At 38.2% G+C, this 24,159-nt stretch overlaps 1 protein-coding gene and 1 long non-coding RNA gene across 4 annotated transcripts in view; one reads left to right on the top strand and one right to left on the bottom strand.

Annotated features, from left to right (window-relative positions):
• LOC113078235 (uncharacterized) overlaps positions 1-14,872 on the top strand; it is a 30,403-nt gene extending 15,531 nt beyond the window's left edge. Inside the window, exon 3 of the long non-coding RNA XR_003281472.1 lies at positions 14,606-14,872. This is a non-coding gene — a long non-coding RNA (uncharacterized LOC113078235). The remainder of the gene's footprint in view (positions 1-14,605) is intronic.
• Positions 14,873-15,368: 496 nt separating this feature from the next.
• LOC113078233 (LIM domain only protein 3) overlaps positions 15,369-24,159 on the bottom strand; it is a 41,730-nt gene continuing 32,939 nt past the window's right edge. For all 3 annotated transcript variants that reach the window (XM_026250558.1, XM_026250556.1, XM_026250555.1), the window contains exon 4: positions 15,369-16,901. In XM_026250558.1, the coding sequence (XP_026106343.1) occupies positions 16,796-16,901 (106 nt within the window). In that variant the 3' untranslated portion in view covers positions 15,369-16,795. The remainder of the gene's footprint in view (positions 16,902-24,159) is intronic.

Here is a 24,159-nt window from a genome sequence, read left to right as displayed (position 1 = left end):
TATTTCTAAGTGAAATGGCACGTTGAACAACAAAATAAGTAAGGAGGAATTTGATCAATTGGTTGTTGATTAAAAAAAATTATGAAAAGTGAATGTTGAATGAGTCAGATCAGGGGAATAGCAAGTCATTTGGATTAAAAATGACCTTAAAGTAATGCATGGATTTTTTTATTTACATTAAGACCAGCAATGTGCAATAAAAAACAATCAAATTTGACTGTCAGAATTTCAATGGACAAGTTCCTTCAGCTCCTTCCTTCGTCCCTCTCTTGGTGTCACAGTAAATACTACTACTTAGCCTCAAGGTCACCACGGCTGGCCATGCATATGCCCCGTAAAGGCTTTTTCTCATTTGTTTTGGGTCTGTGCCCAGCTCCAGGGTGTGCAATATTTCAGTCAAGCCAAGCAGTTTACAGGCTGGCCAGATGAAGAACAGCTAAACCCTGCTCTGTGATCAATAATCACTGATCCGCCCACAACGGGCTCTCTCTCTCCACTGGGGAAAAGCAGGGGTCTGGTCTATCTGAGAAGATTTTTGGAAACCTGATGGAAACTCAAGGCTCTTCGATTCAACATTGAGTGTCCATCTTAAGAACAACTTCAGTGACTGACATGTGCTCAAAAAAGCGCTAGTGGTCTATATATATTGATAGACCAATGCTAAAACGGTGTATTCCTCCCACACTGTTTTTATTTTACAACAGACATCATATATTTCTCAAATCTTCCAACTGCCTTATTGTAAGGCTCGTTAACTGTTCGGACGCTTAATTAGGCAGCACTACGCAGTCATGGCATGGGCCAGTATCAAGGTTCAGAAGAGATTTATATCACACAATGGCTCCACAGTCCTGAAAAATTAATGAACGCTTAGCCAGGATCCGACTTATAGGCGACACGGCGCAATATAAATCAATTTGCGTTTGAGCCTTGCAATCCGGAACCGACTGTATCTGCTGGACTAGACATTTTTAGAGCATTTTTGGAAGTGCATTGGACGAAATAGGTCAGGGGCTAGATGTGAATGCACGGTCTTGTGGCCTTTCGTCAATGACGGCATGCTTTCTTTCTTGCACAAACGAATGACTTGTGAGTTTATGTGAAGGAATTATGGGTGTAGAGATCAGCCATAATCGCATTGAGACAGTAGCTAACGCAGGTCAGGAACATGTGTTTGACTCCTTTCTCAGCCCGAGAACAGAGTCAGTGGAATGCAAACATAATAAGGACTAACTAATGCCTTTAGCATTGCTGCTCTCTTCTCTGCCCTCAATCTCTAACGAAGCCCATTATTGAGCTTTTTTTTACACTTGTCAGTGCCATTTATAGACAGGAAGTCATATTACCTCATGTGGGGTAAAACTCGCATTGCAGAGGCCTCTTGAAGGGGCAAATAAATCTACCTTAAATGCTCAGTGAAGCAAATGCCCTGTGTTGACTCAATGATTTCAGCATATTTATCTCAGCGTTATGCCTTATAGATGGCCTGTAGGCCAAAAGCCATGAGAAAGTGGTGCTTCAGCTAACATTTAAGCATAAGGATCATTTCAGCGCTTGTGTTAACAGCAGAAATGCAGCCGCAAGTGCGAGTAGATTTTCAGTACTGAGCCTATTTTTGCAACATGTCAGACAAAGAATGACCTGAAAATGTACTTGAAACCTGACTTATGCATTTAAGAGCTCAGTGCTCACCTATTGTTTGAAAAAAAGATGTATGAATTCAGATGTATCAAAACTTATAAATTCTGTTTGAGCCAACTCTTTAATTCTGAAATGATTAAAACTCTGTGCAATTGCTCATTCCTGATAACCATTTTATCATTTATGAATGACGAATTTACTATGTTTTCAATTCTGCTGTTGCATATCGTCTGCTGCTTTGTTTACACGTGCAATTTTCATTCAACTCACACCACGAGTCCCATAATAGCAGTCACTAAGGCAATGCCCTGACCCAATCTACTTTGAGCATTGGAAAGCGTGACCTTTACATATGTGATTCAGTAGGAGATTTTGAGTGCTGGAGCTAGGGGAGTGTTAGACTCGGCTGGGGTCAGCAGATATCCTATGCTGATCTTAGTGATTGGATCACTGGTGATTACCATAAGCAATTTAAATTATATTGATTTATCCTCTTGCCTGCTGTAATTGAACACCATGACCAAGCCCCTGCACCCTTTCTCCTTTTCCTCTTTTTACTCTCGCATTAACCAAAACGCATTGAGCGGCCTGGGGAGTGCCCCATAAAGAGGAAAGGATCTGGCCTTGAAGGGCCAATCAATTGGCTGTTTGCCACAGCAACAATGGAATTGTTCAATTAATATCCTATCTCTGGTTAATTTTGCTGCTTAGCATCCCAGCCCCCTTCACATTATACACAGGGAATATCAACGTAGCAGTGGGACTTGTTCCAATTTGGATGCAAAAGTCCCCCATGTTTCTCATCTGGACAAGAATAATAGAAGAAAATGTTGTTTCCTGAGAGCTTCCTGCCAGATAACCCCCCTAGTGTAACAACCTTGGGAGTTAATCAACTTCTTTTAAATCAAATGGCTAATTCGAACGATAATTATAATTTGGCATTTAGATAGCATTGACTAAGCACTTGATTGAGGTAACAGGACAAAAAACAGGCCTAATGACAATTCTTCCCATGAAAGGACCCTCAAATAAATTTCGTATCTACAATATTCCCTTGTGCTTTTATGCGGAGCTATATTTGGTGCTAGGATCAATGAATGAATGGAAAAACTCCACCTGGGAGACACGCTCATGCGTTCTCCATTTTTCACCCACCTTTCCAGCACCTCGGGAGTGTGCGCAAATTTCTTGTTTTAATATTTTAGCGCTCTGACTTAAGTTTCGGAGTTCTCTGCAGGTAGCGTACTAGATCATTCTGACATTTCAAAGTACTGAAACCTCTGGAATAAAGTGTTTTTTATTTCATTCTATTAACATAATTTATGTTTGTCAGAGAGCCTTCCTCTGTGGAAGTCAAGTAGGGAGGGGTCTTGGCATAATTCATCGGCAACGTGGCTCTCTGTGTGTTCACGTATGTGTGTGTGAGACACATGAGAGCGACTGCGCGACATTCGACTTCATAACTCGGGCCTGAAACATTGATGAGGTAGAGAATAGACCATTTGGACTCTGTTATCATGAAAAGATCAAAGCGCTTTTTCCCACTCAGACAGAAAGCTGGTGTGATGTCATCTTGATTTAAGAACAATCACAGTCAAAGATTACACCCGTTGACCCCTAGGAAGCTGACAGAGAATAGCACATTAAACACCTTTACGAAATGACCCTCCTTCGTTGATCGGTAAAAAAAAAAAAAAAAAAGTTTTTCTTTACTTCTAAAAGCAAAGCCATTTGACTAAAACATTTTGAAAGTATCTAGGCCATGCGAATACTGTATTTGATGGGCTGTTGCTAAGTTTTTTTAATTGGATGTTGCTAATTGGATTCAGCCGACCTACAAACTTGACAATCTGAAGATGAACGTGGCATTGAAGGCTCTGCACACAGAATACAAGACTTGAACAGTTTAATCTGAGGGAAGGATACATTTGATTTATTTGACTATTGTTGTATTGATTAGAGCGTATAGATTCTTTGTGCAGTTTTGTGTGGAGCCATTCAGTCAGTTCTCCAGACCTTCAATACTCTTGTTTCATGACCCCATTGGGCATACACACATCACATATGAGTCATTGTGCTGCTAAAATGGCAAAAGATTTAACTGATTTAGCTTCTCCAACTACTTACAATGCTTTAAGTGTTTATAATGTCGCTGTTCTTGAGAGCGTCTTACAGAAGTTGTTCCCTCTGTGGGTGAATCTAGACTTTCAAAGTTCCAGTATGTTGCATGCTGCAGTGAAGGTGCAATGGGATTGTCTCTCAGCATTACTTCTGCTGTACCCTCATAAGGCCATAATCAGAGACGGAGCTGAAGCCGGTCAGAGGCCCTGGTTTGGAGCTTCGCTGCCTTCTGAAGGAAAATCAATAACCTGGAGGCAAGCTAATTAACTGAAAATCATTTAACCCTGTCTCAGCAATACATAAAAATGTGGCTGCTATGAGGAGCAGAGTTAATAATAGATAAATCTGCCCGGTTTTATGAAAGAAATAAAAGCTGCTTCAGAGGCTGTGAGTGGCCTGAGGGAGACGGCTGGCAGCTCAATCACTCTGGAAATATCATTCAAATCCATCCTGTCAAAAACTTACGATGGGAATAGTACCGGACACAACTGATCCGAGATGTCATAATAGAAGTGAAACTGATGCTGTCCGCATCTGTCAATTATAGAAATGGACCATAATAGACTGCATGTTACAAAGGTGTTGCAGCATTGTGTGTCTTAACAGAACAAAGTGCAGTCCTCTCAAACCTTTACAGTCTGGCTGATAAGCTGGGAAGCCCACATTTTGAACCTGTGGAGCAGATGTTTGATTTCTTCTTGACTTGAGAAATAATTGTGGTTTTAGCATCATCATTACTATCGCAAGTCCAGGGAGTCGAAGGCACAGCCTAAAAAGTCCAAACAAAGATTTATTTGGTCTTCGTATAGCGCACTTTTGGTCACCCTGTGGCATTCACCAATCAATAATTGAACAGACCGAGGATAATAGCTTCTACACACACAGCACCATTTCTGAACACGGGAGAAACTCATCTGCAGGTGAAATAAATTGCTGCTTGAATTCCAAATGCAGCCTGAAGGAGAGAGAACTTCAGAACAACTAGTGTATTAATGTTTGGCAGCACTTTTTTAAGCATTAAAGACAAAAAGTCCATGTCTATTTCTTTTGAGGACTGTTAGATATGTCTGAAAATCCAAACTAGCACTACCTAGCAAAACTAAAATTTTCACCCATTACAAAAAACAACAACCGAAAACATTTAATAGAATTGTGACACTCAATGCATAACATTTCTTGACAAGTATAATCTGCAATAATTATTTTTCTTGAGAACATTTGTTAAGCACAACTTTAATCGCTGCAACTCAAGTTATTATGAATTTTTTTTTAAACCCCCCCATTAATTTGTGAGAAATGTAAGAAAAAGAAAAAAAAACTTCTTCTGGTCTAGTTAACTTTCATATAAATTAGTTCATTTTACTTTGATGCTTATTTTATTAAGTTTATTGCGACAAATCTAGTTTACACTATTTAAGCCCTATGTTTAGGCCCATTTTTCTATTTGTGTAAGAAGCTTATCACAAATATGTATGAACTTGAAGATGTAAAGACTGAGTGATAATATCTACTACATAACTACTACAATAACTAGTACTATTGGGATTTCAGTGTTTCAATAAAGTGTGTGAACCCTTAATTTTTGGTACTTCTGCACAAACATGGTTAAAACAATATGTTGGTGTTATTTTTGTATTTTGATTTTCGTTGTAGGTCAAATTTATGCAGAAATACAGAAAGTTCCCAATTTTAATGGTGCCTTGAGTTGTCGGGAGTTCAGTGTGGTTCAGATCTGGCTTGGGAAATTTTGATCCAGACAATGGCAGAAGCCCTCCTTGAGACAAATAGGGATGAACTATATAAGCAAACACACCGGTGAAAACCGAACACCATTAAGTGTGTTGCCTGCAAAAACCTCCATGAGCTGTGAAAAAGCTCCATTACTTTAGGTTAAAGAGAGGTGAAATGCAGAAAGGCACTTTTCTGCTGGGAGAAGGCCGTAATGTGGTGCAAATGGGCAAAAGTGAATTGTCACCTCCAGACTTGATGCACTACCATTCTGGTTTAACAGACGCAGTACTATTATTGCCCATACACACCTGCTTTGTTACCACAGACACTGAGCTACGCTCCCAAAGAATGGATTGTGTAACACCCATCAAGTCTTTCAAAAATACTTAGGGTTTAGGGTGTATTTGAGCTATTTTTAACAAATTTTCGTACAGCTAATGGTTCAGCGCACATGCCAGTTGTTAAATCACAGCAGGCTTTCCACCCAATTACAGTACGACTTTGTGCTTACAAAGCATAACAAACTTGTTGCTCAAAAGGGAATGCGGTGGATTCGCTCTCATTGGTCCAGCCCATCAGCCATCTAAACCAATTGTCGCAGCAAGGGGACATGGTTTAGATTACTCTAGATGTCTAGCCTCTCCAGCTAAAACATCCGTGCCAAAACCAAAAGCAGATTACCGGGCAGAAGGAAGGAGAGAGAGAGAGTAGTTACATGAGTGTTTATTACTTTGGCATAAAACTTTGGCAATGAGTCCCAGACGCAGGACAGCAAATTCATTTTTGATGACGCAATCGATTGCGAAATACTACTTTTTATTTTTTTTTACTCCCTTCTTCCCATCTCCCTAACACAGACACGTCTAATTTGTTGCTTATCTTACGCCAAGTTTGAGCATTGTTAAATCGTACCTTTCAGCTGTTTAATATCACTTGCTGCCTCCCAAACACTTGATATTTTACCGGCAAGCCTAAAGAAAGGGAGACGCCCAGGGTGCAATTCGAAACGTTCTCATCTTAATATGGCCTCCATCTCCCACTTGGAGCCTCTTTCATGATGGAGGTGCTTGTGTGAAATGCTGATGTGGAGTCTTTCCTTCTTTACACCGACTCTCTCCCTCAGGTCTTTCTTCTCCCCGTTCTCCCTCCTGGCAATAAATCCGATCTCCTCAGGGGAAATCATTACATGGCATCATTACCATTCCAACACTTTCATCCACCAGCCCTTGTTTCAAGCCCTCATCATTTGATTAAGTTTAGGGAGGAGAGTGGTGGTGGTCGAGGAATAAAATGGCCAAACTAACAAATGGCTCCTGGAGGGCTCTTTTTAAGATCAGGGTGCTCTTAGGACACAGATAATTCAGTATGGTCCAGATGGATGCTCTTTCCTTCCACGTGACGCTTGTTTTTGTGTGGAGAGCTGTGATTGTGGGTGGAGATTCGTCCTAGCAGATGTTCAGCGACTCCTTGGTTGATTTGCAATGGAAATTAGTGCTGTGGTATGCTTCACAGAGGTCATTTGTGTCTGATATTTCCAGTTATCCAACTTTGTTTCCATCAAGCGAAACAAGAGGTGTTAGAAACTAGACTTTCACATTTTCTGAAGAATATTGGTGTTTGCGTGTGTGAAAATCATGATTCGTTATCATGATTTTTGAGTGCTTGCCGTAGCATTGCCGTGTAGTTTCTAAAAGGTTCTGAATAGTTTTAATGCTAGTTCACACACAACAAATTTTTTGTTGGTTAAAAATGTGAGACGCAAGCCAGTGAAATTAAAAAATACAAAGGGCTAAAGACAGTTGTTTAAAAGTTTAACTTGTGCTCTGTATTTTTAGAATGCAAAAGATGCAAGATCGAAGCACAATTTTTTTTTTTTTTTACTTTTGTTCAAATTCCTAATCCTAAATTAAATTAAAGTGACAGAATTTTGGAACTCCATGAAACTCCATGTGTTGAACATTTGTTGGGTCTTTTGCGACAACTTTCTATCGTTTTATGCTTTCCGGGTATTCTCTGAATTGCTCTTGTGCATAGTTTTCTAGGAGGTGCTCGAAGGTGACGTGGAGAGACAGGAAATAACTGTGTGCTTTATTTTCCCAAGCCTGCAGTGGGCTGGCAATAGTAAAGCTTTCAGACGACCATCCAAGAACTAATCACTCACATTTAGAATTTGCTCAGAGGTTCAGAACAAGCGAAACACACTTTCTCTCTCCATCTCTCTACTGTTCTCTTTGCCCAACCCACATATCTGACCCAAGACTAGAAAGCACAGCAGGAGTGTGGGTGTACTTTTCTAGCTTCATCCAGAGGTCACGGGTCACCAGTCGAGGAGGAAAACAGACGTCTTTATCGCCATTTACTAATATAAACACATTTAACTGGCAAATAAACAAACAGCGGAGATAAGCAGACTTTATTTTGCACATTTCGTGATTGAGGGAGAGTTGTTCAGTATTCCCATGCAGTATTCCTGCTCGACAAACATTGTCAAAATCTATTGTTTGTGTTGCGCCTACTTTTTTTCTTGATGTTAGCTTACAATCTCTGATAGGTTAGTGATGGGTCAGTGATGAGACCCCAGTCTCAAGTCCAGTGTAAAACTAAAGTCTCGTCAGGTATTACAGCCGTCATAAGTGTGATGGTGGGCTGTAATTGCATGGCTCCGCTGCTCTGTGGTGTCAAAACGGATGCCGTGGATTGGCAGAGTCTACTGGCCCTGGTCTCCTGGGTGCCCATTAGTAACGTGGCTCACTTGACTGATTAGCACCCCATTCTCTTCCCTCTTCTCATATTCTTTCTTTCTTTTTGCTAGCTATGTGGACACAAGGTGTAGAATATTTACTGCAAGGCTTCTCAACCTTTTTTGGAAACCAAATATATTTTTCTTAATAATAGATATCTATACTCATTATTATTATTATTATTAATATTAATGCAGACTTTTAGGAATCTTGTCCACAAAAAATATAGTTCATGACCTGCAGCTATGGCGATCCCAGAGTTGAGAACCTCTGGCTTATTTCGTTTGTTAGGACTGACTTTGTGATTCAAGTCCATCCTTAGTAGTAGAATTTGGTTTATGTAGCTCTACCCTACACCTGTTAAAAGCACAGAAGTCGTGTGCAGAAATCCCTGTGCGCAAACATAACCTTGACAGATGTGGTAGTGCGCCAGCACTCCTCCAGTAAATGAGGCCATAAAAGCCAGGAGTCCAATTATGCACCTGAATTAAAGCTCTCATCCACCGAAGGCTTCGGCTTGACGCTCAAGGCCACACGTATGTGCCGGCCCACGTCTTCAAGCGCTAATGCCAGACAGATCAACATTCTTCTCATATCGCTCATCGGGTAACTCACCACTTGTTTGAGAAATCACAAGCCCATCTGCTGCAAATAAGTCTCAGTGGAGGGTTTGCGCTTGTTTCTGAGGTTGCTCGAGATGAGGTAGTGCAGTTCTTATCTCACTGGACTTTAGTTTAAAGGGCTTTAGTCGGTTCCCATAGCAGTGCAGCAATGCTTGATTACTCTTAAATCACCCGCTGAGAAAACCTGGAGCTCAGCTCTCTCTGTTGCCGCTGCCATTACAGCCTGGCAAAATAAGATGTTTCAAGTCGTTACGCCTGTCCTGAGTAAGTAAGCTCGAGGTAGGGATGGTAGAAAATTGCCTTGAATAATCTCAAATATTTGCTTTGAAAGGGTTTGTGAGGGTGTTGTCAGGAGCTACGTGTGTCTCGCACCCCCCGCTGAATACAATCATCTCTCCATTTTAGTATAAATTAGGTCAAATGGGAATAGCCCATCATAAACAGCTAGAGCTATTCTCGGCTTCAGCTGTGTAGATGTACTTGAAAGAAGGTGTTAACTAAGACACTAAAATAGCCATTAGTGCTGCGCTGCATGACCAGCTCAAGTGCAATCTTCATTTAAATTCCACAAATCTGGGTCTTTACAACTCAAGGTCTGTAATAACACAGTGATGCATGTTTGCCGACCTGAGGTGTATCCCAGTGTGTAGTTTACTAAAGCCCCTTTCACACTGCACGAACACTGCCAGATTGACTTCTGTGTGAACGCATACACGTCCCTGAATTGATTTCAGGATCGATACTGGGTTGGGGACCTACTGGGTTCAGTCCCGGAACGAGCTCGGTGTTGAACAAAAGCCAGAACCAATGCCGTAAAGGGTGTGTCGTAGTGATGACGCACATTATCGTGCAACTCTTTTAACGGGTGTTTTGAAGGCAGATCAACCTTCGCGACAAAAACATATGTGCAAACTGTAATAAAGCAAACTGTAATCCGTGCTAAAGCTGAGATCGTTCACAAGCTTAAGTGAAAATTAACGTGCCTAGCGTTTCGACTTGTACATTACACGTCATACCCTGATGTCACGTGTCATTACGAGACCTTTATGGGTTGTGTGTGAACACGCGCACATTTTCCGGGAAATCACTAGCAGTGTGAAAGAACCAAAAACTAACAATCCGGGAACAATTGCCAGGACACATTACCCATGTATTATCCGGAATCTCAGTGTGAAAGGGGCTTCAGTGTTATTCTATACTGGAGGCTACTAAGGGGTGTAAAGTATAAAAATATAACATAAATAGAAAAGTACAATACTTACGATAGAAAATTGTAATGATAAATAGTTAAAATAAATACAATGTCTTGCACCCTTTTGGCTTTATATATATGTATATACATATCTTTTATATTTCATATATTTCTCCTTGTTTTGTTCTCAGATATGTGTCTTTGTTTGAGTCTGTTTATGTGTGTTTCCTTATATCTCCATTTGTCTGGCATGTACATTTGTGTCATTGCTGGGCCTCCCTGCTGCACCAACCCTGGTCCATCTGGTATAGCTTACTGTGCCACATCAAAAGGGAGAACTTCACAGGGCCTGCAAACTCCGAATCTCTCAGTTCGTTTGGCGGCACTGCGCTATCCAGAGCACATTACTGATAATGGCATGCCGCCTTTGCAGATCCGTCTGTGTCGATAACACGCCTTGCATTCTTTAAATAACAGATCACAGATCAGCTGAATGAGCCGCATGGAATAAATTGCCAGTGACATTTAAGGTGAAATAACTAGCATTCTTCCCGCCTAACAGTGTATGATGAGCCACTTATGTGCATCTGCGGAGTTGAGATTGACGCGAGGATGGAGAGGCATGTTTGTATGTGCGCACAAGCTTGGGTTTTTGTGGTGTGTGCATCTTTATTACAGACCCCTAGACAGGCATTTTGTCATGTGCCATGAGCATAGATTATTGTGTTAATGGTGATGGTAATAGTTTAAGCAGCGATAACAGAGTCACAATGATTCGTCTGATCTATGGTTTGCTTCAGATTTAACATAAAAAATGATTTGGTTTTAGTACATTGAAAAAGCAAAAACTTACAAAAAACTCAAGGTCATCCATCTATTTGTGGACTTTAATGTAAATGATGTTTAATGTTTAAGTTTTCTCGTCATTTAGGAGAAACACTCCTAGTGTTGTTTAAGTGAATTGATTTTGTTTTAAGGATATTTCAGCTGTAAAGCAAGGCAAAAAAAAGCTACCTCGTAGCATAGGCTATGTCTTAAAAATGTTTGATATCGATTTTCCTGATATACTTCATAATTTGTGCTTGGTAACAGGTGCATATTTAGGCTAAGAATAGCATTTTTAGCTTAAGTTAAATGTTGACAGTTTAAATTAACTGGTGCATGTTTAGGCTAAAAATAACATTTAGATTAGCATAATCTAAATGTTGACATTAATATATATAGCTTTATTTCAGCTGCTCAAATTAACTTTAAAACCCAGGCTGACGTATAAAACACCTTCTTTTACTGATTGTATGTGGATACTAGTCAAGAATGAGGCAGAAAATATATAGTTTGTAGCTTTCTATTTTGCTGAATGATGCTAAAGGCTAATTTCTCACATAAACATCCTTTCAGGTACTATACAAATACCCGAGACACACTATAAAGAACAAAGACAAACCATATATTATAATAAAATTATATATATTAATTCATGTTTGATATATAATTTTCTTAAGCTGTATAAATGGAAAAAAAAACATGCTAGTGTTCACTGTTTTCTTGTAAAGGGAACTACATGGATCAGATTTGACCAATATTTTGCAGCTTGTCTGAACAAAAAGGCTAGCAAAATCCTCGAAAGTGTGACGTGTGATTAGGGATGTGTTTTAAAGTTTGAGTACAGTGATTACCATTATCCAGACACAATTACAATGTCTTTATCAGGTTTTTGAGTAAGAAAGTGTCATTGTGTTTAGCCGATACCAGCTAATGATCCGCTAATCAGGAATGGGAAAAGTGCTCATTGAGCATCCTTACTAGCCATTGGCTAATCTATCCAAGGGCCGTTTTCCACTGGGTAGCGTACACTAGAATTGGACCAAAAATTCTTAAGTCCATTATCGGTGCAATAAAGAGCTAATGACCCAATGACGAGAATATATGTGCTGTGGCACACATCTCAACGAAAAGGCCGAAGGATAAGGAGTCATTAAGACAGCGTTATCTGGTCCAGATAGCATTGGCATGTCTACACAGATCATTATTTTCACCCCTGGAGCCATTTGCCAAACGAGAAGAGTCGTATGAGCAGAGCGGCCGCTCAGACTTGGCGGTCAGCTGCGGTGTGGAGGGGGAGCCGCTAACGATACGTGCCCTGGCAGCTAATTCTCTTTCTAAATGCCCCTAATGACTATTTTATGAAAGGATCTTACATTTTATTATTCGCTTTTGGTTTAGTCAGCTTGCTGTTTTTTAGAGGTTTGAGGACGAGAGGTTTCTAAGTCACACACACACACATCATCTTTTATTCTTTTGTCGAAGACTGGTTTAAAACAAACGCCCTTGTGAATAGCCCATGATAAAACAATAAAAGTGTTAAATAAGACAGTTTGTGCTGTCTCCCTCAGTGCTTTCAGAGTGTTCTTTCTCTCTGATGTGATGAAAGAAGTTGTATTTACATAGAAATACAGAAATGCAAGATGAGGAGATCTGACAGAGGAACAAAAACCCAAATTTGATGCTATTGTATGCTATTCAGACAGGTAGCAAATAGCTTTTTGGTGCATCTGCCTCAAATCGGTTTATTATTTATTTACACACCTGAGCCAAACCACATCCGACAACTGAAATCCCCTCTGTTCATTCATTTTCAATTTCAAGATCTGATCCAAATCACATTCACCAATTAAAATCTGATTTAAATTTGATTGATTGATTTTTCCTAGATCTGATCCAAATCAAATCCAGCAATTAAAATGTGAAATAAAATGTTTATTTTTTAATTTTTAAATATTAATACAATTATTGATTTATTATTCTGAACATTTGACTTTTGTTTATTTTGTATATATTGTTTTTATTTTAAGTAAATTTCAAGACCTCACTTACAAATTATTTATGTATTTTATTTTAAGACGTGTTCCAAATAACATTCAACAAGTGAAATTTGATTACTATTATTTATTTGAAGACCAAATCTGACAGTTGAAATCTGATTAAAATTGTATTTAAATAATTTTGGAATTATTATTATTATTATTTTAGTTCAGAATGTAGCATGCAAGTAGTGCTGCACACTCATGCTCATTCAGACCCTTTTCTTTATATGTTGTAAACAACTATTTGATATTCATCAACAGTGATATTGATATTGTGCAAGATTGTGTTGCACTTTTAAGTACTTTTGTTGTATAAATATATATATATATTATATATATAATGACCACAGTGTTACCGCTAACAGTATGGTTTCATTATATCTTCCTTCAAACACTTCAACATATGAGAAAATTACGATAAATTAGCGGAGTAGATCCCCCATTTCTCGTCGACTGGATTGTTATCTAGTGAGGTTTCAGAGGCGTCTCTGCTTTTTATGGAAGGACTTAACAGCTTGAGTCTAATCAAAGACATTTTTCCCTCTGTGTTTCAGACTAAAGAAATTCAATTAGTTTAATTGGTCTGCTTATTATAGGCTGTAATGCGATGTGAGTGCCGCTGTTGTCAAACTTCACAGGCTACTTTAAACAGCCTCCTTAATTAGATGGAGAACTTTAATCTCAGTGTTTCAGTTGTACAGTAAAGAGGATCTTCAAGTAATATTCTGGCTTTGCTTGCAACTAAGCAAACTACAAAAGCTGTTAAATAGCTCAAGTGTGGGCCTCTCTTACATACTTGTATAGATTTATTGGCAGACAATATCGCCGGTTTTTACTCTCTGGAATACATAATTCTGATCAAATGTTTGTGTAATGACCTTTAATATGTATCTGATTATTGTCTCAAGCAGCTGATTTTTCTACACACAGTTGCTATAATAGTTTCATGTCTCTTGTATCATTTTGTGGTTGATTTATTTTTTTTATTTTTATTTTTTTTTGGTTATATAAAAAAATAAAAATGTTTTAACTTCTGATTTATTTAAATTGTTAACTTTTTTTTTAACTTATTAGATTTTTGTTTAGAAAATCAGCCACATGATACGAGACATATATGTGTGTATATGTGTGGTATATATGTGTGGTTATTATTTTTATGAGATATGAGAATATACAAATCTTTGTTCTTTAGTTATTTATTTGTAATTATTTAGATTAAATTTTTTGCATCTTTTTTTTTATTTTGCATTTCATTTTGTCATCAATAAAAATGTAAAATATATAAAAAATGAATTGAAGAATTTAATTGCATTTTAAGGCTTGATGCAAATCACATCCAATAATTAAACTAATTAAAATATTCATCTGCTTAAAAAAGCATTTTATTTATTTAGTCAGTGGGTTATTTTTGTTACTCATTATGAAGTTTATAAATGTAACGAATAAAAGCCATATCACACTTGCTGTTGTTCTGAATCTCAGCAGGATATTGACTATTTAAAACTGCACTCTGTGTGCATTACATAGTCTAAAAAAACCCTTGCAGGATAAAATAGTTTTGTGTCAGGGTTATTTTTTTACTGGGTGTCTACCCTAGCCAAAGCGGAGTAACTTGCGGTTAAACACGCAGCTGTTTTCAGCTGGACTGGTGGATCCATTTATTTCTCTCTTGCCCTTTTTTCCTTCCTACAGACTAAAGGGGTGGAAAAATTTGAGGGGCAGTGACAACAAAATGGATGACAAAATGACAAATTGCACTTATGATCAATCTCAGAACCGGAAGTGGAGCATGGTCTGGTGGATAGGCTAATGGAGTGGAGACCTGAAGCTTCACCACTGGCTGCTTGGCATCCACAGTTGTGCCCTTGAGCGAGGCACTTAACCCAAATTGCTTCAGTAAACACTCCGTCTTAGAAATGACAGTGTATGCAAACTGGCCCATCAGCTTTCTTCACACAGAGAGAGAGAGAGAAAAGAAAGAGAGAGCGAAAGATCTATCCATATTTGTTATTATGAGAATACTATTACATACATTTTAATAAACTATTATCAACAGTACATAAACTGAAGGTAAGTTTGCATGATGTCGTTCTTTAAAATGGGGATTTTGACCAGTTCCAGCTTCATCTTCACTTTATTCTAAAATTAAAAACAGTTAAAAACAATAACATCATTTGGACCCATTGTAGAAGCTCAAATTTAACCATTAAACAAATTATATGTAAAAATAAATTAAGATTTTTTTAAGAAAACATTTTATTTTATTTATTTTTTATTCATTAATAAAAATGTGAATTCTTTTTTTAAATATATATATACTTTCATTCATTTTATTTTATTTTTGGTAATGAGGAAAAAGTATTTCAAATACTATTTTGTTCCCTTTTGTGGAAAGTGCCAAATGCTTTTTGTGAAAAAAAACAAAGAGGACACAAAGAAAGCCATCAGACAGTGCTAACACAATAAAACTGTATTACATTTGTGCTTAAAATGATTACAGTACAGTATGTACACGTCCTAAAAATAAACATCTCATGCTGAATAACACATAAAAAGAAAATCCATATACAACAGCAAGCAAAAAAAAGAGTTTTTTAAAATATGTACAACCACCATTATACAAATTAGGTTTGTCCTCATATTTTCTAGGCTATGTCCTCGGTTTCCAAAGGAAGTCATAGCCCAGGAAAAGATTATCAATGTAGTAGGCTACAGTAGTGATTTGCGTTTGTGTGTTGCCTTGAGTTGACAGTAAACAAAACCCGGTAAAGGCAAATCCTCCAACCAGGTATTCACGTGCTCCAGTAATGCCAAGTTTATGCAACCTGATTGTGTTTAAAGAGGACCATGGCAGCTGATCAACACAGCCTGCACAAAAAAAATATGAGGTGACATCCATCACGTCTGGAGGAGATGCTTGGCGACTGAGTGGTGATTCAGTTCAGGTATAAACATGTCAGGAATAGAGCCTTGAGTTATGTGCAGTGACGAAAAGCCTATTAAATAAATATAGTGAAGAAAGCAACAAACCCATCATTTCCCAACCCATTACACATGTGCCAAACCCAAATGTTCAAAGAGTTTGCATTTGACCAGTGGGGTCTTTAAGGTATAAAACAGGCTGAAAGAAGTTTTTCAAAACGTCGCTTATGAAATCACACCACATGTTGAAGCCCAAAGATCTGTTAGAAAGCGAACACCTTAACCAGGTGCGATTTTGCGAAAGGTATCCTAAACAGCCAGGACATTGCGTCTATATCTGTGGCATTGTTCTGGGTAGCTCCGTCCACTATGAAATCTCATTGGTTCTCGCAACTGTACATTAAACATCAAATATCTTCTGATTGGCTGTTGGTGTTTATTCCAAATAACTTGTCACTGGAAACGTAATTAAAACACAATGTAATGAAAGAGAAAGGACAATGAGGAAACCCATTCAACCTGAGATCTTATGTTGACATGGCTCATTTTCTTCTCGCAAACTCATTCGCCAATAAATACTTGATTTTTTTTATTCTTTTTTTTAAATTGTGGTCTTCACCCTGTAAAGCAAGTGACTTAGAATTGCAATGTGGACTTTGTGTGTGTTTAAGTTCACAAAAGTTGGGCCTTTGAAATGTCTTGTCTTCATAAGGCCGTTAGGCAGCGTCATTAAAACCAAACCACAGACCTGGTCCATCTTCGAAAGATTCTTCCACTTACCAAAAATGTCTCTATGGCTAATCTGTACAAAACACGTCCCTTATTTGGGCTCTTCGTATATACAATGCAAAGTACATGGGCTGGAGAGGACACTAGTGCTTTTTGTGTCTGATTGCATGTCCTCCTTCAAGACCTCTCACAGCTCTTTCCCCTTCTTAGAGCAGCGGGGTCTTGGGGTGGTCAGCGAACCTGTGGCGCATAGCCCTCCTTCATCAGTCCTTCCTCGTAGTCTGTCTGGCACAGGATCATGTTGTTCTTCAGGAAGAACTTGTCTCCGACGCAGAACCTGCATGGAGGCGAAACGAGAAACAGAAACATGGTGTTTACATAACTCGAGAGAGACGCAGAAGGACTCATTACTAGCTAAAGTTGCAGGCTTCCCCACAGAGTCGCATCCCGCCCCCACAAATATTAGTGTACATTATCCTGCGGACACGTCAGTCGGTTTGGAAAGAGTATCTCTAGAGTGCACCTAGCATCTTCTTCACCTGCAGCTGTTTCATAAATATACCCCACAGACGGAGCGCAGGCTTTAGCGCTGCCTGACGGGCTACTGTCTCACTTGACCTTTTGGAAAGTAGATTATGTTGGTCAGGGAGAAGAGAGAGACAAAGAAGGCGGCAGAGAGGGATCGAGAGCGAGCGCTCTGTGTGTTTAGCCATCCTGAGGGCCACTTATCTTGCTTGTAGCGAGAGTTCGACAAGGTCAGAGCGCCGGCGAGCGCTCGTGTCTACTGGCCAGCGTTCCTTACTAAACTCTCCTGCCTGTGTACGAGGAGAAAGGCGATGTGTTCGAATGTCTGCTGGTACCATTTTAATGATTAAAAGTTTGTATTGGGAATACAATGTTAGGCAAACCGAGTTTAGCTCCAAACCTAATCAAACACAGCTGAACAAGCTAATAAAAGTCTTCAGGATTACTAGAAAGTTACTGGCATTAAAGGAACGGTCTGGGTTTATGCCAAGTTAAATTCTGCAATGTAAATGGTAAATCTGTCTGTTATTGATTTTACTGTGAATGATTTAATTAGATTTGACTACATTTTCAAAATATCATGCTTCGATCTTCTAATGAAGAACTGGTGAAAAACCAGTGGACTGTACTGAAGTGATCTGAAGTTCCCGCCCTACATTATTTATATATATATATATATAATTATTATTATTATTATTTTTACTTTTTCAATTACCTGTTTCACTATGATGGACACCAAAATATTGCAGATACTATTTCTGTTACATAATGACTTTAAGCTTGAGGGCTTTGTGGCATAACTGTCATTTACCAAAGAAAATCATTTAGACTTGTCCATCGTTTTCTTTAAAAAAAAAGCATAAATCAAGGTTACCTTGAGGCACTTACAATGGAAGTAAATGGGGCCAATTGGTAACACTTTCTGACAGTCCACTTTAGTCTTTCTACTTATCATAAGTAACTTTGCACTTAAATGTCAAATACCACTCATTAGAGTATTATCTGCTAACACTTTATGTTGACGGCCTGCCAACAGACTTATTCTACTAACCCTAATGCTAACCTAACAGTCTAATACTCTAATGAGAGCTTGTTGACATGTAATTGCAAATTTTTGAGAGATAGTTGACATTTAGTTGTCTAGAATGTCTAAAGTGGACTACTGTAATAAAATATAACCTGAGAACTTTTGCAGGATTTCAAAGCAGAAATGTGAACCTCATTTTATAAAGCACAATTTTTCTGTTTAGACTTGTACTATTTGACATGTAATCATGTTAAATGATTTTTAAAGTCATTTTAGGGTTTTAGGCTGTACATTGTCATTGCAACAAAGTTATTAATTGGATGTTTAGACAAAAGGTTAGTTAGTGATTTTTTTTTTAACTAAAATAATTTTGTACACATTATGGATTAGCCTTGCTTCACTGTGATAAAAATTTTTTAATTTTTTTTTTAGAGAAACGTAATGTTTTTTTTTTTTGTGGTAATCACTATTATGCATAATTTGTATTGAGCATACAGTATTCCTTCAAACATCCTCAGGAGGGGTTGAATATGATCGGAGCGCCTTTACCCTTTCCATCATTGTTGAATATAATGAGCAAGCACTGCGATACTTTGTAAAAGGCTTCCTCCCTCACAAACACACACACGCACTTCTGAAAACTTTTTTATTTGTTATACACGGCAGTGTCAAGCGGGAAGCCACAGCCATTAGTTTGGACCAAGTATCAACAAGTAATATCCATTAATCGCGCTTGTTGACACGGTGATTAACACAAAGCAGAGGTGTGCTTAATGTAATGGTGTCATTTACTCCAATAAAAACGTCCTGTTTTAAATGACACATTCTTGCCAGGAATCCATTAGTGTCTGTCTTCTCTGACATCCTGGCCCTCTCCACCTCTTCTTCTGAGCACCTCCATCTCACTCGTTCGTTCTCTCGCTTTTGCGGCTAATAGGATCTCTCTGTGTTTATTTACAGCCTGTGTTTTCTGTTTCCTTTTAGCCTCGTCGCCGCCCAGTTTTGCAGTGCCAAATTGGTTTCTGCTTGGTGAAATGTCAACAGCGTTTGTGACATCTGTGTGCCAATTATGACGAGGATATTGCAGTCAGCCCGTCAGAGGTAGCGGTAATCAATGCCCTTGTGCTGCCCTCCGTTTTTTCTGCTTGTGTAGTCATTACCGATCACCACATGTTTCCGAGCACCTACATTACCCTTAGTTTGATGCATCCTCCTCGCCCTCCCTTTCAATCTCTCATCCCAGATGAGTTCAATTTAAGATTGCTTTAATTACATTTAGTATTTCCCATCAAGTGGAGGAAAAATAAGTAAATGCATTTGATATGCTGTAGTGTTTGCTCTGGTATGACCAATAAATCTGGGGCTTTTCAGCTATTTTTTTTTTTTTTCGAAGGCTGCCACTTTAAAACATTAATTGAGTGTAATTAATTATAAAGAAAAAAATGTGATGAAAAAAAAATTCTGCAATTAATCATGGACCCATATGTAAATTACATTTACAAATTTATCTGAGCACTGTGTATATATATATATATATATATATATATATATATATATATATATATATGTATATATATATATAGATAGATATATATAGAAATATATATATATATAGATATATATAGAAATATATATATATAGAGAGAGAGAGAGAGAGAGAGAGAGATAGATTTTGGTTTGGCCAATTTTATTTAATTAACAATAGAATATTTAGAAATTAATATTAACCTGTAGATTGATAAATGCTGTAAAAATATTTTGTTGTTAGTTCATGATACCTAATGCTTTAAATAATGTTAGGAAATGTAACATTATTATAAAAGTTTTTTCCTTACATCTGAGCAATTAGAAAAGTACCACCTTCATTTTTGCTTTATTCTGCCCTTGTTTTTTTTTTGTATTTTGTTTATAGTATTATTAAAATAAATTAAATACAAATATTTCAATTCTCTTCATTTTCTAAACAAAACCTTTATAGATATATGCATTTTATGAAATGCTATTTTATTTGATCAATTAATCGGCATATTATTCTAATTAAATCAGTTATATTTTAATTGATTGTCAGCCCTATATTTTTGATTAACATTTGGCTTTACATTGTTCTATTTTTGTTTCTTATATTCCCTTTCATTTCTACGTCATTGCCTCTCTCCTTTTCCTCAGGTGTGACAGTAATGATGAATATGTCTTTTGAGACCCATCTTGTTAAAGAAAAGATGGCTTCCAAGGCAGTGGACTTAATGATGTATGGCTTCGCCAGCTATTTGCCTCCGAGGTCTTTGTTAACTAGAGTAGTAACATTCCTCTTCTGTGAAATAACATGTTGGAGCTGAGTGGGGGAGAGTGGACTTGAAAGAGTGAGGGAAAAGAGAGAGGAAATGAATCACGGAGGGAGGTCCGTAGACGGAGAGAAAGAAAGTGAACGTCATTAGATGTGAACAAGACATTATCCGACAGAATAGAGTGGATCTGCCGCACCGTCTGCAATGCTACCGCATGGTTTCTTCTATCGAATGAGCTTTGCAGATGTCTCTGAGTGGTCAAGACTGTCGTCTGTGGCGTAGTTTAGTTATTGCAGTCCCTAAGGACATAAAGCCCAATTTGGCTCTGGCTTTCCAGACTTTATGACAAAGACGGTGACCCGCACCGATGACCTCCCTGCCCTGCCACCCAGGCCTTCTCCGGATCTCTCATGGGGCCTCGGAGCATCTTGGCCTGGGCTCATCACAAGGAACTGGGACTCCTGAGTTTGGCTCATGAGGCCTGAGCGGACGACAGCCTCATCGATTAGCTGTCTAGAGCCTCAAAACCCCACAAACACACTGTGCTCGCGCTCACCGCCATGGCTGTTGCCATGATCCCTGTTAAGCTGAGGATATAACCTCAAGCCAGGTGAGCAAATTCATATCCAACCCATGAATAATCATGCCAGATTAATTATAGCTGCACGGAATGATTGGAGACTTTTACCGACGACACAGAGCATGTCTGATGTCCTCTGTAATGTCATGAAAATCTGAAACATAGTGTTCAGTCAGTGATTAGCAGTGCTGTTATTGTTAACTAAAACAATAAAAGAAATATCATTAAATAGAAACTTTAATTTGATGCAAAAATGGGTGTCAAATGCTAGTCCGTCTTCAAAGTGAGGATATTAACAACTTGTCCACTTAAAAGATTTGTTACCATATTGTGTGGAAGTTTCTGGTTTTTCATATATGCAAGCCAGTCATAGTTCAACACTGTTTGTGGAAATCAAGCTAATCACGGTATTTAATGGTGCTTTTGTGTGGCCTGACTAATGAAACGATTCTGTAAGAGACGATGGCCTTGCTGATGTGTGTGGGGAAAAGGAGGGGTGGCCCAGCTGTATTAAAAGCTTGACTGTAATAATTTAAGCATCAAACGGTAATGTCGGGACATTACTGACCCTCATAGAGAAGCATAATTATACGGTGTGACCTCTACCGACCCGATAGCCTGCTCCCAGCATCAGAATGCCTGTCCCATGTCACTGACCGCGAGGAGAGCGTTTTGTAAGATGGATTAGATGGCTCTTTTAAAGGCCACAGCCTCTTTAATATTGTTTGAAGAGTCGAAATGAGAAGGGTACAAGCAGGGTGGGATGTATATGGAAGTAGATAAAAGCCATAAAACTCTATTTTTGATTTCATGTGGCCCTAGAACTACAAAAATTAGTGATTTTACCCCTGATTTATTGATCGTTTTCATTCAAGCTCTAAGTCCATAGAACAAAACAAACGGAAAAAATCAAATCAGGCCCGATTAGTTAGTGGAAACAATAATGTGCAATGTGTTTCTCCTTCTATTAAAGGCTCTTGAGACAGTCTTGCTGTTTGTGTTGATGTTTATCAAAGAGCATCACTGAACTCAGGCTGTACTCGGGATAATGCGGCGATCTGTCACAATGACGGACGTGTCATGAAAAGCCCTGCCATCCTTTTCTCTTTTGGAGGAGTCCATCAAAATTTGCGAGGCTTTCATGAAAGGCACTGACAGAACAACAAAGTGTCTGAGACGTGTCGGGTGGCGGGTGTCTGTGGAGATAATGTCTCGTCAGCTTGTTGACAAATGAATTTTCTTTTGGTCAAATGGGGGGTATTTGCATATCAGGTCCTCTCTTGGGTAGTGTTTAGACCATAGGAGATCTGATGCAAGAAGTCCTTTATAATGTATCGATTTATTTGTTAAGTCAGGATAAATACAGCGTTAAGTAATTTGTAATGTATAGTGGGCCTAATGCATATTTAGACATCTTTTAAAGCTGCATACATGAATTTCACTTAATTAGAAAAACATTAATTAAATTGGTTACTTAATTAGAAATCAAAGTGGCATCATCATACTGTTGACCTATATTTAATTTAAATGTATTTTAATATTTATTTCTGTGATGGCAAAGCTGAATTTTCAGCACTCATTACTCCAGTCTTCAGTTTCACTTGATCCTTCAGAAGTCATTGTAATATACTGATTTGGTGTGCAAGAAACTTTTTGTATTATCAATGTTTAAAACCACTGTGCTACTTCATATTTTTGTTGAAACCATGATACATTTTTGGATTGAATAGAAAGTTGAAAAGATAAAAGTGTTTATTTGAAATGGAAATCTTTTGCAGCAGTATAAATGTATATACTTTCGCTTTAAATCAATTAAATGTGTCCTTCCAAAATAAAAGTATTAATTTCTTTCAAAACATCTTACTGACCCCAAACTTTGAACAGAATAAACTGGATCTCATTTTATATTTTTCATGTAGTGCAATGCATTTTAAAGCATGGCGTAAGAATACTGTTTAGAACCTCCGAATGTGAGTTTGTTGCGAAGGCCACCATCCGACTCTTTGCCAAAACAACCAAAAATGTCAATAAACTGACAGGAAATTTAAGCTTCAGTCTGAAATGTGGGCAATTAGCATCATCTCCATGCTATAAATCTTGTTGTAATGGACGAATGAAAGATGCATTCTAGAGGCCTCATCAGAGCGTGTAAAGCAGACTGACGCAGATTTTATATTTAACAGTTGATCGGCTGGCCTAATGTAAAAAGAAAGATTTGCCTGGCTCTAAATGGGCTGTAATGTTGGGTGAGCGGGTGGACCTGTCTGTGACTCTGCTGATGAAGATTAGCTGACTTCTTAGATTAGGTGAGCGTGGTTCGTGCAAGCAAGTGAAGAGGCAAGACAATAACCCGGTGTTAATTGAGCGTAACCGGATCCTGCAATCTGCCCCTCTCATGTGTACTGCTCTCCAGCACCTATGTGTTAATATGAAGCAGATATCTATTGAATAGCCCGTGCTGAGGCCACGTTCTAAGACAAATGGCCTTTCTTCTTAGAGAGAATGAAAACAAATAACACAATTTTTCCCAAAGTAATGAAGAAAACCACAGGCCACAGAATATTTAGGTGTTAAATTGCTGTTTTTGTAGTGAACCACAGAAATAAATAATTTATTTAGACATTTCACAAAAATGTTTGAAAAAATGCAATGTGGTCCTCTCATGACAAGTGTTGCTTTCGTCAACTAAATTTATGACTAAATATCGTTGTCAACGAACCTTTATCACGTGGCGAACACCAGATGAGATGCAACGTAAATGCTGGTCATGTGACAATGAGAATAATTGAATGTATAATGCAATATTGTTGACGAATAAAAACGAGACTAAATGTGGTTTACAAAATAACAACTATGCTAAAATGTCTCTTCATTTTCGTTGACCAAAATGAGATGAAACGAAATGTTATAACGTTATTTTGTCTTGTTTAATCGCGTTATTATTATTATTATTATTTTGCAGTATTTCTGTCTCTCTTCAGGGGCCGCATCAGGTCGCACTGCGCAGACGCAGGCGACAACACTTCAAGTCCCACTCGCAGTATTATTTAGAAGACGACAACACACAAAGTTATGTCTGACACAGAAAAAGGGACCGATGTGTATACTTCTAATATGTTTGGTGGGAAAAATCAAAATCAAACAGAGCGTCTTCCGTGTCTGGAATGGATGTATTCTT

The sequence above is a fragment of the Carassius auratus genome, unplaced genomic scaffold (genome assembly GCF_003368295.1).
Source record: "Carassius auratus strain Wakin unplaced genomic scaffold, ASM336829v1 scaf_tig00024766, whole genome shotgun sequence".
Classification (NCBI taxonomy): Eukaryota; Metazoa; Chordata; class Actinopteri; order Cypriniformes; family Cyprinidae; genus Carassius; species Carassius auratus.
This window is presented reverse-complemented; position numbering and strand designations above follow the sequence as displayed.